The sequence below is a fragment of the Glycine max genome, chromosome 4, assembly GCF_000004515.6.
Source record: "Glycine max cultivar Williams 82 chromosome 4, Glycine_max_v4.0, whole genome shotgun sequence".
NCBI lineage: Eukaryota > Viridiplantae > Streptophyta > Magnoliopsida > Fabales > Fabaceae > Glycine > Glycine max.
In genome coordinates, this window is record NC_016091.4 from 8,475,701 (window position 1) to 8,491,850 (window position 16,150).

The following is a 16,150-nucleotide window of genomic DNA, read 5'->3' on the forward strand; positions in this document are numbered from 1 at the left end:
CATCAAACCGAAAATCTTATTTAAAAATTACAAAATGCAAACACACAGATTATACAGATATAAAATAAATTATTAGATTAAAAATAATATACACATCAATTTTAACACAATAAAACATGATAGCACGATAAAAATACCGACATATAGACTCAGACACCCTTTTGGAAATAACAATAAACCACAATATTTATGTATCAATCGGGTAACCCACTAAAACCTGCCAACTTAATTTTTAGAATTTTACAAATCCGATTCAAACTACCCCACTATTTTAAACTAGCCACTCTTTTTAAAACTTTGAATTTTATAATTTTAAAAATAAAAACTACCCCAATATATGTTCACTCTTTAGATTCTTTTTAGCTTTTCTAAGTAGTGCTTATCAAGGATCCTTTATCTGGTGTTGTTTCAAAAATAAATTATGACCTATGAGATAAATTAGAAAAAGAGTAGGAAGCATTGCACTGCGCATGTTCAAGACATAAAGGTTATATTCAAAACAGAAACACAAATGGAGGTCCAGTGCACTATCTACAGAATATAAAATGTGGTTAGATTTTAGAAAAGCGTCAACATTTTCGTAGGCTTAAAATAAGGTGCTCTTAAGATTTAATCAACCAAACCACCATGGAGACTTCAGTTGGTTATATATTATCCGGGTGAAAGAACATGTTCGTTCTCAATAAGGTCCCAAACATGCCACTGAACTGTTCGTAGCAGTCATATATATTTTATCTATACTTTATTTTATTGTATTTTTCTTTCAAGGGGCATATTATTATTGAAGTGGATAAGAACATCTATTATGCTAACAATAATGCAATTTAACTTGGTTGCTTACACCTGCGTTTGGTGTTATTTTTTGTTCCTTTGTCTTCATTCTACCTTCTCCAAAATGGTTCTTTATAGTCATTCTTGAAAGTAAGACCATAAAAAGTATATTGTTAAATAATTTTATGTGTTTCTAAAAACAATTAATTTTTTTCACTTATAATTCAACATATTTATTTAGTAAGATCATAAGAAGGAGTTAAACTTATTTTAGTTAAATTTTATTTTAATCATTATTTTTAAACTATAATTACCAGGCACTCCACGAAAAACTAACCCTTTATAAATGTTTACACTTTACCGTGAAGAAATAAAAAATAATAATTCAATTAAAAGGCATTCTAATCTTAATATCTTATTAATTAATTTAATAACTTAATTTCTAAAAAGATCTTTAACAACAATATTAAGAGTTTATGGCCTTTCAAATGATATATAAAGCGATAAACTTAAATTTATATCATTCTGTATCAATATAACTTACTAAATTCTTCAGTAAAAGACATTATAATTTTAACTTATTAAATTGTTAAATGATATAATATGTTTTTAAAAGGTGTTGACCTTTAGTAAAAACAATAAATTAAATTCAGTAATTTTAATTAAAATCAAACGTAAAAATTAAAATTGCTTTAATTAAATTTAATTTTAATAATTATTTTTAAATGTACGCTACTAGAAAAGCATTTTTTTAAGTTGATTAGTTTCAACTTTTTAAGATAATTATGAACTGTCGAAGTGTTTGTCGTAAATCGTTGAAGACTTTACGACGAGGGTTCTATAACCGTCTTAGAAAGTCAATGATTGTAAGACGATTTTGTATCATAATCATCTTAAAAAGTTATGCATACTAAGTTATACTATGTCACCACTCATCTCTAGCTATCAGCCTAGCCTTTCTATATTAATATTTACAATTATTAAAATTTTGTTGTCAATATGAAGAGGTTAGTTATTAAGACTAAACAACATCTTCATATTTTATGAAATTCTTTATTCTTTTCAAAGAAACATTTTTTTTCTTTTTAAGAAAGAATGTTGAAATTAGATATTGGTTGCATTTATATAGCTAAACCTTCTCCACGAGGTTAAAAAATGTTGCACCTTCTCGTAATAGAGGTGCCTCTATAGAAATAATTTAATTTATATTTTATTATATTATATTATATGACAAAATCAATTAAATAAAAAAAATGTGATAGAATTACAAATATATAGTTGTGACAGCTCATGTGTTTCCGTTAATAACTAATAAAATTTATTTAATACCTTGCATCACATGTTGCAAAAACAATTTAGTAAGCTCTAGTTCAGAAATATTGACACACACAAAATTTATAGGAGTATCAACAAATTTACAACAACAAAAAAAATTGTTAGTGAAATCTCCTTAAATCAATTAGATCATAATTTCAAAGTGAAATATTTATTTTACTAACGGGATAAGTATCAACTAATTTTCCTTATTGCATAATTTTAAACTAATATTACATTATTTTTAACAATAAATAAAATTTAAGAAGTTGCCAGCATATTTTCGTGTATATATAAATTTACACTCCTTACAATTCTCATGTGCATCGCACCTCAAACTTTTATTTATTTATTTAGTAACATTTACTATTCACACCAGTCATTTTGCTTATCTTCCATGGTTTATATGTAATCATACAGACTTTAGAACCATTACTCACCTCTATTTGTGTGTGTTATATGACAACCGAATGAGACACGGATTTACATGTAAATCTAAGCAACTAACAAAAACGACCAGTGCAACAATGTTTTCGTACTGATGTGTTGTATGAAAGGAACCTCCTATTTTCTTTCTCAATCATGTAGATTTCTACACCTACCATTTTTTTGAATTTTTCAAAATTATCCATACTAATAAATATACAGATTGTAAATCTGTATCAACTCAATTTTTTCAAAAAAATTAAAAAATATATATATTTTTAATGTTTTTAAATAAATTTAATTATAATTTTTTTATAATTATTACATTAAGTAAATTTCTATTTTTGGTCTTATTACAATTAATTTTGATTTAATAATTAATTTTTTTACATATATAATAAAAATTTATATATGTAAAAAAATTAATTATTAGATCAAAATTAATTGTCACAAAAATTTATTATATAAACTTACTTGTACATTAAATACATATTAGAAATTTTAGTATTATATATAGCAATATTAATTATTTTATAACATAATTGGTTCATTAGCTCATTTGATTAGAGTGTCATGTTAATAACGCGGAAGTCATAGGCTCAGGGATTGTCAATCTATATGTTTATTAGCATGGATAATTTTGGAATATTCAAAAAAAAATGTTGGGTGTAAAAGAAATCTACACGATGCAGGAAGAAAAGCCAAGGAACATGCATTGAGATTTCACCAATTTTTTTGAGTCAAAACTTAAAACATTATCTCCACCAAAAAAAGTCCAAGGAAGGTTTGGCATTTTAACCAAAAATATGTTTTACGAAATAATTTGAAATTAATGGTTTGTGCAAGTCTCTAACATGTGACTTTTGTGTTATTAGCACAACGCTTTAACCAACCAAGCTAATATGTCAATTATATTAAAAAATAATTAATGTCACTATATATAATACTAAAATTTCTAATATATATTTAATACATATACAAGTCTACATAATAAATTTTGATACTACATAGATATGGATCCATTCGGATTACCAATTCGCATGAGTATGGGTCCATATGGATTGACCTTATGAATTGTCATTTCGTACGCTATATTACGAAAAGAAAAAAGGAAGGAATGAAAAAGAAATAAAAAATAAATAAAGTTGAATTTTTTTAAAATATGTTGGGTATAGAATAAATTTGAATAGTGTAAGAATAACCCGAAAGGCTTGAAAACTGAAACACGGCAAATGGCACAAGCTATTAGCGGGTTTAAATTCCCATTTGAAACTTCAACGTCATAATTTAGACATAAGTTACCAGATATAAACTTTTTTTGTTATGTTTCGCTTTGGTTAAGTACATGATTTGACTATAACTCTTAAGATTTCCAGTCTTGTTTCCTTGAGTTAGTTTTTGAAGTTCTATTTCTAAGATGTCCACATCATAATTTGAAGCTTTCCAATACAGTAAATCTTGTAACAAGTTTGAACCAAGGACTTTGGCAGAACCCAAGATTCAGCCCCTCAACATCAAAAGCAAAAAAGTTAACATCTTAGAACAATATGCACGTGTAAGATCAAGATTATGAGGTATTACGTTCAGACTATTTTAAATAAATGTGATCAACACAGACGAAGTTACAGTGTAGAACATCCACAGTATTTTTAAAAAAATACATGTTTCATTAATAAAATAATTATTCGTTACCAATTCCTACACTTAATAATACATGACCATCCACTGTAACCTGTATGTGTTGTTGACCGATTTCTGAGACTAACTATCACAGAGCCCCCCTATAAATAATCCTAGTTCAGAGGGATCCAGCCTATCTTTATAAGAGAATATAAAGATAACAGAAAATAAAAGAAAAAAGGGTAAATGTCCAGAAAAGCATTTCTTCTCAAGGAAACCTGTTTAGCCTCCACTGTTGGTGTCCTAAATTTCCGGAAAGGCAGTGACTAATCTAAAAAATATTCTTCAGCCAATCTTGAATTTAGCATATCAAATAGCAATGATACCACAATCTGAGCAGATGAATGATCAGAAAAATCACCATACGTCCCTTAGGTAACGTCCATCCATCTGAAGTTTTTTCACTATAGCCTCAGCCTTTGTCGAGTCCACATTTTCCTGAAATTGAATGCAGAAACAAGGTCTTTAAGTCAGTTTCATTCCATAGGTTATAGGTATGGAGTGTATATTGGAATGGTGAATCAGAAAAACTAAACACAACATAAATGCAGTCAGAGAGAGCATAAGCACCTATGACTATGTCTCACCCACTCAAGTGGTAAAGGCTAAAGTCAAGTCTAAAGAGGAAAGAAGAAAGAACTAATGATACCCATACACGCATCTGTAACATGCATAAGGATTGAAACGAACTTAATAATGTTTTTTTTCCATATTAATTTTTTAAAACACTTTCTGGTTGGAAGAGAGAATTCCTCCAAATGGCACTGAAAAACAAAAATTGATGCATAAAGTAGGGGAGTCATACTAAGCAATTCAAAAGCTCAAATACAGTTAAATAATTTAGTGTTGAGATTTTCAACAAACACAGCAAATTCTGTGTTTGTACTCCAAAAAGAGAAGGCTTAAAAATCAGTCACACACCTCTTTGATCACATAAATATACTATTATACTTGCTGCTTAGCAATATTATTATATGGCATCTGTTCCTGGTGAGGAGACTAATGCAGAAGATAGAAAAGCTTCTCTTATTTTCTCATACTAATTGGGTTCAGATTTTGAAAATCAATAATTAAGTATTATGCAAAAGGGAGGGTGATGAAAAACAATCAGCACCTGCTGCTGGACAATGGTATGAAGAATTCGATGAACATCTCTGGCCATACCCTTGGCATCACCACAGACGTAAAGATAACCTCCTTGAGAAATCAAACTCCACAGATGTGCAGCCTGCACATAAAAAAAAATTAATGCAGGAAATAATTTATCCGGTTACATTTGATCCCTACTAGGCTGCTATTCGCACTTACTTGATCCATCATCTTGTGTTGAACATATTCCTTTTCAGCCCCCTCTCTAGAGAATGCAACTATCAATTCTGAAAGAGAACCTTGTTCCACAAAATTCTTTAGCTCATCCTCATAAATAAAATCCTATACAAACAACATAATGGAAAATCAGAAATTGCTCGGAAAACCCATTTGGATCTAAAGCACAAAGAGTGATTAATTTACCATTCGACGATTCCTACATCCAAAGAAGAGTATTGCAGGGCCAAGTTGAACACCATCCTCTTTGAGCGCAAATCTTTCCTGGGTAAATCAAAGATAAAGCAAGAATTAAGAACAAGCAGTAATTATCACCACCTGAACTATGCCATGCATGATTGGGCTAACCATTTTGAAATTTTTGGTCTATTAGTTATTTAAGTAAAATGTTTTTACAATAAACTAGATACCTGTTTAACAAGGATGTGCTATTTGTGATTAAAAAAAGTACTTCTTAAAAAACACTTCTTATAAAAGCACTATGAAAAAGAAACAATTGGGATTTAGAAAAAAGAATCAGCTTCCATTTTTGCTTCCTTGGACAAGCACCAATTTCCTGCCGCTTGTTAATAGCAGATTTTCACCTTTTGTCACTTGAAAGCAATTTTAGCCAAGCATCTTGAAAAACTAAAATAAATTCTTGTTTTAGCACTTATAAGTAGGCTTTAGTTGACTCCACAACACAGCAAACAGGCTCAAAAGACGGCAAACTGGAGCTCTCTAATAGTAACAGAATCAAAATTAGGTGCTTTGAATTTTGGTTCATAAATGTAATTGATTATTATATTATTATATAATTATCTATTTGATTCCAATATTTCTCTTCTATATCTTTTTATATTCAACGGTTCAACCACCATCCTATCTTTATTCTATATAGTTGTTATCTAACAAACTAACTTTCATGACAATTTTAAACATACAAACATCTATAACATATTCACATACCTGTAAAAATCCCCTGAAAGGTGCAAGACCAGTACCAGGTCCAACCATAATAATAGGAATTGAATGATCAACTGGTAGCTTGAAATTCGATGGCCTAATAAAAATAGGAGCCCAGCAACAGTCGGGACTTTTTTCTAAGGGAATAGCATTCTGGTCATAAGAGAGATTTAAGTTAGAAACAACATAAAATGATTAGGTATTGCACCCCTCGGGGAGAGATGAAAATCACAAGCATGACAAGTTGAAAAAAGAGAGTCAAGGATTTTGAAACAGGAGCATAAGATTGCAAGTGAAGTGTATCAATTGCATATTGCTACCTTCATCCAGGTTGAACATACTCCTTTGTGAATTCTACCAGTGGGAGTTGGACCATACACCAAGGCACAAGTAACATGTACCCTTTGCGGAGCAAACCTTGACAATCAAGTAATGCGATATTATTTCTTCGTCCATTATCTTATAAAAACTTCATTTGGATACTTTAAATAAGATAAGATAACCACCTAGGAGAGGATGAAATAGAATAATAACGAGGCTGTAAACGAGGGGCTACTGCAGCAAAAAAAACACCAAGGGGAGGTTTGGCTGATGGGAACTCAGCCATCACCTCAAGGAGACTTCTCTGGCTTCCAACCACCCATTTGGAGTACTCATCCTTGAAACCAAAAATTGAAAATCGTCACCAAAAGAGGAAGAGAAAAAAGGAAGAAGAAAATTTCATACTTGCAAACAAAAGACAGAAACAGGACTAAGAATTTTGTTACCTTTCCCTGAGGAGATGAAAGGAACTTTAATCTTTCTGCTTCACTAAGTTCAGAAGCATGAGCAGCTAAAGCAACTAAAGCAGCCTGAAAGAGAAGGAAGTGTAACTATATTTATTCCTTCTGATTAATATAAAACAAACACAAATCCCTATTGAAATGCACTCTTATAATCATTAACCAGTACAACCATATAAGAACATAATACAAAAAACAAAAAAATGGTAAGCACATAAAGCGAAGACAATATAAAAACCTTTCGTGGGGGGTTCAAGAGATCAGCATAGCGTGCTAATGCAGTACGCAGAGTGCAAGGGCCAGGGAAAGGAGGCAGGAGAGAACCGCCTAGGGAAGTGCCATCCTCCTTATCAGTGTGAAGAGAAAACAATAGATCTAAATTCTGACCCAACAACTTCCCAGCTTCTTCAACAGTTTCGTTGCAGTTATCAGCATAGACACCGACATGGTCTCCAGTTTCGTATCTGGGAAAAATCAGATGAAAGCCATCAACAGATTTATTGAATACTATCACATAATTGGGGAAGGATATTCTAGTTGCCGTCTGATAAAGTATGACAAAACATAAATCTATAAAGACATATGCTAACAACACACTCTTTCTAGAACACCCTACTATTGGCTAAAATTCGTTAGATATCACAAAATTGTGCGAATACATTCCTTATTTAATGAATCTCACTCATGAATTTGTAGTTTTCAATAAATTTTAACCAATAAGAGAGTGTTGAAAGGAATATGATAGAGATTGTGTTGCTGGCATTCCTCATCCATAAATAACAGCTGATAACTTCACAAATGTTTATGAGTCATACTTTAAGATTGCATATTTTTAAATTTATGAGAAGCTTAAAATTGAATATCTAACAAGCTTCATACTTAAAACCTTTTTGTATCTATTAAACCAACATTTAATCATTTCCTTGGAATTACAATTGAAAACCCTAATGGAAAAACTCTGTAAAACATTATATTCCACCAGGACTCAAATATCGAATAATAATTAAATAATATCCTTAAAGTATAAAATCTATAAAAATAATTATTAGCAAAAAGTATTTCAAGTTAATATAAATAAAACAATTATAATTGACCAATGCGTGTTCTTTGTTTTCTTGTTTACCAAGAAAAAATGATAGGGTGGATTATTTTTCAGGAAGCATAGTCAAACTTACGTTATGCCAGTCCCTGATATATCAAATTCCAAATGTATGCAAGAACGGTCAGACTCAGGTTTGTGAAGCTCCCTCTGTATAGCAACATTCGCCCTTCAAAAACAACAGGTTTAATTTTATAGCCTTGTTTAGTAAGAAAAACAGTATCAGTATGTACAATTCCAAGCACCTGCAAGGATGATGAATATCAAACACAGCATTCCCATTTGCCACGTTTATGTGATTATCATAGGATGATGTGACAGTTGGGTCATGAATCACTACTCGATATTCAAGAATAGCAGCTGTATAGGGGGTAGAGACAGTATTTGCATCATCCTCATTTCGGAGCAACTTATCCAACTCAGGCCACAAAGTTTCTTTCCTGCAAAGCCAAAGAAAATTCATGATGTTTGAAATGCCAAAAAAGTAGAAGACACCTTTCACAAAATTTTATGTACAGCCAAGTGCATATTGTGACAACAATATAATTGGTAGATAAATAGCAGTGGTGAGAGGAATCAGAGGATTATATTTACCAGGCAGAAAAATCATCTTCAATGGATTGATCATCATCACCTAATCCAAGTGTAACAAGACGCTTTGCTCCTGCAGCAAACACAACTCCGTGAAGAAGATATCTATGAAAAGTCAATAACTACTTTAATACCATTCTCAAGTCTTAATGTACAAACTTCAGAACTTATATTAGAACATATTTTTATTAAATATACATCTCACTTCAAAGCATTAATAAAAATCTGCAGAAATATAAAACTTAACAAGACAGTATGCTCCTAGATAGTAAACAAACTGCAATCATGTAATATAATTCCAACAGCACAATGTAAGTGCAGGATGGAGTCTGTGCTTCATATATCTGAAATCCAGAAATTATAATAAGATTGCCTTACAAATGACTTATAGTACTTTCTGAAAGTTTGATTCAAGTATTATACACCCATTAGACTTTTTGGAAGGCTTAATAAATATATTGAATCTAACAATGCCAGGCACCATTCCACTAAGCAAACAAAAAATGAAAGTTGCACTTGTAGATTAACTTTGCTGGGGTGGGCAAAATGAACTAAAACAAAAATCAAAAGCACCATTCAAGAAGATTGAGGAACAATTAAACAGATTGGAAGAGACCTCAATAGATAGACAATTGTCCCCCCAAGAGGTGCTAATCAGGAAACAGTTCCAGGAAGACCTATGGGTAGCGGCTCAAGCAAATGAGTCCCTACTAAGACAGAAGGCAAGATCTAAATGGATAAGAGAGGGTGATTGCAATTCTCGCTATTTCCACATGCTGATGAATGCAAGCCGCAGGAGAAATTGCCTATCAGGAATGATTATCAACGAATCTTGGATTGAGGAACCATCCAGAGTTAAAGAGGCAACCAGACATTACTTCTTGCAGCATTTCCAAGAATCAGATCATCAAAGGCCTCGACTGGATGGCATTAGTTTCCGTACCTTGGACAACCCCCAAAATGAATTGTTGGTGAAGCGATTTCAAGAGGATGAGGTTAGGAGAGCTGTATGGAGCTGCGGGAGTGAAAAGAGCCCAGGTCCAGATGGCCTTAATTTCAAATTTATTAAGCAATTTTGGCACATCATTAAACCTGACGTTCTTCGGTTCCAGGATGAATTCTATGTTAGTGGAATTTTTCCTCGGGGTAGCAATGTTTCTTTCATAACCCTTATTCCTAAGGTGACGGATCCTCAATTGCTAAAGGAATACAGACCTATCTCATTAATAGGCTATATGTATAAGATAGTGGTTAAGATCTTGGCTAATCGACTGAAGCAGGTCATGCATCTCATCATAGATGAAAGGCAATCCACATTTATTGAGGGAAGACATTTGCTACATAGTGTGCTGATTGCAAACGAGGTGGTTGAAGAAGCTCGAAGGAACCAAAAGCCATGTATTGTATTCAAGGTCGATTACGAGAAGGCATATGATTCAATTTCATGGGACTTTTTTATCTACATGTTGAGGAGGATGGGCTTTTGCTCAAAATGGATTCAGTGGATTGAAGGGTGTCTAAAATCCGCATCTATCTCTGTCTTGGTTAATGGGAGCCCTTCTTCTGAGTTCCTCCCCCAAAAAGGACTCAAACAAGGGAACCCATTAGCACCTCTACTTTTTAATATTGTAGCTGAGGAACTAAATGGGCTGATGTCACAAGCTATGGGGAAAAACCTATTTCGGGGATTCCCAGTGGGTCTAAATAAGGTGGTAATCAACTTGCTACCATATGCGGATGACACAGTATTCTTTGGAGAGGCATCTAGGGAAAATGTCAGAGTTATCAAAGCGATTTTGAGGACCTTTGAACTCGTGTCAGGTCTTAAAATTAATTTTGCAAAAAGTAGCTTTGGAGCTTTTGGCATGTCAGAAGAGTGGAAGTCTGAGGCAGCAAATTATCTCAACTGCAGCTTGTTGTCTGTTCCTTTTCTTTATCTTGGTATTCCTATTGGAGTGAATCCAAGAAAGTGTCAAACATGGGACCCTGTTATTAGATAATGTGAGAGAAGTCTAGCGAAATGGAAGCAAAGACACCTGTCTTTCAGGGGGAGAGTGACTCTCATACAGTTTGTCCTAACATCCATTCCTATTTGTTTCTTTTCATTTTTTAGGGCTCCAAAAATGGTGGTGGACAAGCTGGTACGGTTACAAAGGAGATTCCTGTGGGGGGAGGTGATGATCAAAATAAGATAGCATGGATCAAATGGGAGACAATGTGTCTTCCAAAGGAGAATGGGGGATTAGGAATCAAGGACATACCCACTTTTAATTTGGCATTACTTGCAAAATGGAAATGGAATATGTTTCAGCATCAAGGGGAATTGTGGGCCAAGGTGCTAGAGTCCAAGTATGGCGGTTGGAGGCAATTGAATAAAGCACCTCGTGACAATAATGAATCCATATGGTGGAGGGACCTAAAGCTGGCTCTCCATCATCCACAACACGGTCAGGCATTACAAAGTGCAATCTCATGAAGGGTTGGATGTGGAGACAAGATTAAGTTCTGGGAGGATAACTGGCTGCGTGGTGACAGCTCCTTACTAACTAAATATCCTAGGCTGTACAGTATATCCTGTCAGCAAGACCTACTCATCCAGCAGATGGGATCTCAGCAACACACAAGATGGGTATGGGATTTCATGTTGAGGAGAATGTTGTTTGACAGCGAGATTCATATGGCTGTGTCATTCCTAGAAGATATTGAAGGAAAGTCAATTCAGTCTCACATATCAGATCAGTGGCTGTGGACAGCAGACCCAACTGGGCACTACTCCGCAAAGAGTGCCTATAATCTGCTGCTGGGTGAGACATTGGAGGAGAGTCAGGACAGCAGCTTTGTGGAATTATGGAAACTCAACATCCCATCCAAAGTTTCTGTATTCGCATGGCGGCTACTCAACAAAAGACTCCCGACAAAAGCAAATCTGCAACGGAGACATATAGAGGTAATTGACAGCAGCTGCCCTTTTTGCAGAAGTACGGAAGAGAATGAAGGACATTTGTTCTTTCACTGCAGCAAGATCATACCTGTCTGGTGGGAATCGTTGTCTTGGGTGAACATGGTAGGGGTCTCCCCATTGAACCCAAAACAGCATTTCCTCCAGCACACTGCTGGAGTGAATGAAGGGGTAAGGGCTACTAGATGGAAATGGTGGTGGTTAGCCTTGACATGGTCAGCAGAGGAACAAGATCATCTTTTCCAATGGCATATTTAATGCTACTAAACTGCTAGAGGATGCAGTTTTTCTGCTATGGACGTGGCTTCGAAACTTGGAGAAGGGTTTTGTCATTCATTACAACCAATGGTCTAGCAATCTCACAGTTGGCTTTAAAATATAGTTCAGGGTGTAAAGACAGTTTGATAATAGAATTAGTGTACGAGTTGTATCCAGAAATTGGTTCCTTGCAAGACTACATTAAGTCTACATAGGAACCAAAAATCTGTTCCCTCATTATGTATCTCGTAGTACCACTGGTACTTTATTAATATAATTATCTATTTTTGCTGATAAAAAAAAATGACAAAAAATGAAAAGATATATCAGGCTCTTCAGCTTTGATCAATGACAACGATTCTGTGAAAATGCAATGAGGCAGATAACCAATTTAATAATTTGAAAACAAAGGTGATAGAATTACACACCTTGTTCACTAAGTTCTTCATCAACAACTTTACCTATCTGCATCAAAAGAACAGCATCAGAATCAACTGATATTTTCTATCATTAAATAAAAATATGATAATCTAATATTACCTTATTAAAGTGTTCGTATTGTCTGTTACCCAGGCCAAAAACTCCATATGTGAGCTGTTGAAGCGAGGTTCCCCTCTCATCTTTCCCCTAAAATTAATGCCCACAAAAACTTAGAATCATTTTAAGTAAGGCATGTTATGAAAATGCAAGGAGAGAGTGAGGCCTAAGATGTAGGATTTACTTAAAAGTGATGTAACTACAAACCTCAGTAAACCATTTGTAGAATCTTGCAGCATTATCAGTTGGCTCTCCATCTCCATAACTGTTAAGTCAAATCAAAATGCATCATATTCACCACACATTTCAATAAATAAATGCATTTTTATGTACATAAATCTTACGTTGCCAGCATGAAAAATGCAACAGTCTCTTTCTTCAGCTTCTCCTCATATTGATCATCATCCGCTGCATAGTCATCCTAGTTCAAATTAAATATACGTCAGTCAGACACTAAGCTAAACCTAAATTTTATATTGAAGTTCCTGACTTCCTGTACAATGATACCAAAAGTCTTCTAGAGCTCTCTTAGTGAGGAATCTAACATTTCAAAGAAAATGTTTGACCCACATATCTATGATGACCAGAATGTAGGAATGGCCAAAATTTCATTTGGATCCAACTTACCAGGTCAACAACTTTGACAGCTGCTTTATCATATCTTGCCTTGATCTCCTCTGCCAATGCCTGTAATTAAAAATATATTAAAAAAAAACTAAGTAATTATATAAAACTGGCACATAACTGCCTGCAGATTTAAAGTTGTAGCTGTCCCAGGGGTAACCATTTCAAGCATTATGGAAAAGGGAAAGTTAGTATCATCCTCACATAAAGTATATTCGCATAAGCTGGCAATTATTTTCAAGCTAAATTTAGAATATTCACAATAACCCAACTATGAAGACATGTTACATTAGTGGGAACAGCAAGCCTAGAAAGAGGCACAAAGTTCAGGCTATGCTTCACCCAAAAAAGGCATTAGGAGTAGGAAAAGTAGAAAACGAAAACACTAGTGTTGGACTATTTTGAACTAATCTGTCACATTGATTAACAACTCAAGCATCAATCCATGGTAAAAACAAAATACCAAAATTTTCAATTTACAAAACCCTAAAATATCGACTGAGAACAGTCCCAATAACAGACACTTTTAAAGCTTTTGACTACTTTACCATATCCAATATCACAGTGAGTAAATTGCGGAACCTTTTTGGGTTTTTCATAGGTACTACTATCAATAAGAAAGTCACGCGAAGCATCTCAAGCAACTAGAGAGACTCTGTTACTTGATCCCCGTAGGCAGGCCTTTTGACTATCACAATGAACTATTGTTTTCAAATTGACATTAACAACATAATCATTCCTCATTCCTTGACATTTCCAATAGCAACATGAAAACATCAAACAAATAGTATCACTTATCACTATCATAACCTAGGGTTAACCAAGTCATGGCACAAGTCAAAACTACGATATCTTCTTCCTTCACCAAACTCAAATTCGCAATTATTATACTTCACACGAATCATTTTCTTCTTCTAATTGAAAGATCCAGAACATTCGGTTCAACTCAATTCGATCCAGCGGAAGCAGGGAAAAAGGAAATATAACCTTAGCAAAGCCTTCAGCAGTGCCGGTTTGAGTACCGAAGAAAATCGTGACCTTAGTCTTCCCGTCGGCAACATCGATCTCGTCGTCCTCATCCTTCGGCAAGCCCTTCGGCACGATCACCGGCTTCACCTCCTTGCTCCGATCCGAAGATTTCTTCCAGAGAAACACGAGAAGGCCGATTATGACGGCGGCGGAGGTGGTCGCAATGAGGAGCAAAGAATCGGAGACGGAATCGGCGAGCGAGACGCCGAGGAGCGACTCAACGGCGCGGACCAAATCGGAATTGGAAGCCATCGTGGAGTCAACAACTCGGTCAAAATTCGGAGCGGGAGAAGATGAAGGAGGAGACAGTGACGAGTGCGCGAGAAAGAGAAACCTAACAGGAGGAACTGAGGAAGTAGTAGTTTTAGTGAGTGACTCGTGACTCGTGACTCGTGACTCAACGCGAGAGGGATGGGTGGGTGCAGTGGTGAGAAGAAAGGACCCAGCGGGAGCTAGCTAAACCAGAAACCTTGGGCCACTTCTTTCCATTGATGTCAATGCGTTTTCTTTTACCCTTTTCAGGTTGTGACAATTTGCAAGTTGCCATGCGATAATAATTAATTAAATGCGACACATATCGCCGGGTTCGCGTTGACAGTTGACAATTTACCCCTACAAAGTTTCCTTTTGTGTTTCTTTTTAGATTTGTCTAATTGTAAATTTTATCATTAAGTTTTCATATTATTTTATGAATTTTATCATTTAAATCTTATTTTTTATGAATTTTATCACTTAATTTTTATAATTTTATGGATTTTATTACTTCAATTTTTTTCCATAAATTTTATCATGTAATTTTTAATATTTTGTAAATTTTATCTTTCAAATTTTTTATTTTATATATTTTATTATTATGTTGATAATAGAATGACCTTATTTTGATTTGTTTTTTTACGTGTCAATCCATAAAAATTAAAAATTTAAATGATAAAATTTACAGAAATAAAATTTCAATGCTATAATTTCTAAAATAATAAAAATTAGATGATATTATTTATAATTAAGCCTTTTAGCTTTTACCTGTCCTAGCTTCCTTGCTTTATTTTAGTATGCTTTTATTTTTTTTAATAGAAATTTATCTTGGTTTTTACTTTTTAGTTCATTATATTTTTTTTAACATGTTCATTATACTACCTGTGACCTTGAATATAAATAATGTTAATTTTAAAAATATTAAATTGACATCGTTAATTTTAAAAAATACTGTTATTTTTAAAATGTTCTGCATTGCAATAAAATAATCATTTAAAATAAAATTATAAATAAATGAGAGTATTTTATGAATATATTATTATAGGGTTGAAATTAATTAAATTTAATTATATTTAAGTTCACTGTACAAAATAATTTTTTGTTTATATTTGAGTTCAAAAAGACTATAAGTCTAACAATATCTATGGTTGAGGACTTCGCATAGAAAATTTTATATTAGCAATCAACAAAAATAGGTAAAAAAAAATAATACATGTGAGACTCACTAATTTAATATTATTTCTTTTGTAAATCATATGTACCAAATTGTAATGCATCATTTTGTCTGATGTATATTAATTATTTTTGTTATATTGAACACGACGTTAATAAAATTTTCCCTTTCAATTACATGTTTCCTCTACAATTCAAATTCAAGATTTTGTATGGAATCTAGAGCAGTTCTTGGTGTGTCCAACAAAGTATAAATTTATAGATTTAGTTGAAATTATTTGAAATAAATTGTGTCAGAAACATATTTTTTTAATAATTTTTTTATTAATATATTTAGAAAATAAAAAAACATTTATTTTTTCTACAATTAAAAAACAGTTAATT

General features: G+C 33.2%; 1 protein-coding gene across 1 annotated transcript; it reads right to left on the reverse strand.

Annotated features, from left to right (window-relative positions):
* Window positions 1–4,157: 4,157 nt before the first annotated feature.
* LOC100798676 (NADPH--cytochrome P450 reductase) lies at window positions 4,158–14,869 on the reverse strand. Its single transcript, XM_003522720.4, has 18 exons — window positions 14,300–14,869; window positions 13,316–13,375; window positions 13,033–13,109; window positions 12,896–12,953; window positions 12,692–12,778; window positions 12,580–12,616; window positions 8,938–9,007; window positions 8,589–8,783; window positions 8,420–8,512; window positions 7,483–7,708; window positions 7,230–7,313; window positions 6,969–7,120; window positions 6,783–6,879; window positions 6,466–6,615; window positions 5,704–5,781; window positions 5,500–5,622; window positions 5,306–5,419; window positions 4,158–4,629 (listed from the first exon to the last, which is right to left on the reverse strand). The coding sequence occupies exons 1-18, from the start codon at window positions 14,591–14,593 to the stop codon at window positions 4,549–4,551; spliced, it is 2,076 nt and encodes a 691-aa protein (XP_003522768.1). The 5' UTR covers window positions 14,594–14,869; the 3' UTR covers window positions 4,158–4,548.
* Window positions 14,870–16,150: the final 1,281 nt, after the last annotated feature.

Excerpts from the sequence above, each read along its gene's own strand:
- LOC100798676 (XM_003522720.4), bottom strand. The coding sequence starts at position 14,593 with ATGGCTTCCAATTCCGATTTGGTCCGCGCCGTTGAGTCGCTCCTCGGC. Across the intron at positions 13,110-13,315 it reads CTGTCAAAGTTGTTGACCTG|GATGACTATGCAGCGGATGA; the intron begins GTAAGTTGGATC and ends AATTTGAACTAG. Across the intron at positions 5,782-6,465 it reads CTTTCAGGGGATTTTTACAG|GAAAGATTTGCGCTCAAAGA; the intron begins GTATGTGAATAT and ends TGATTTACCCAG.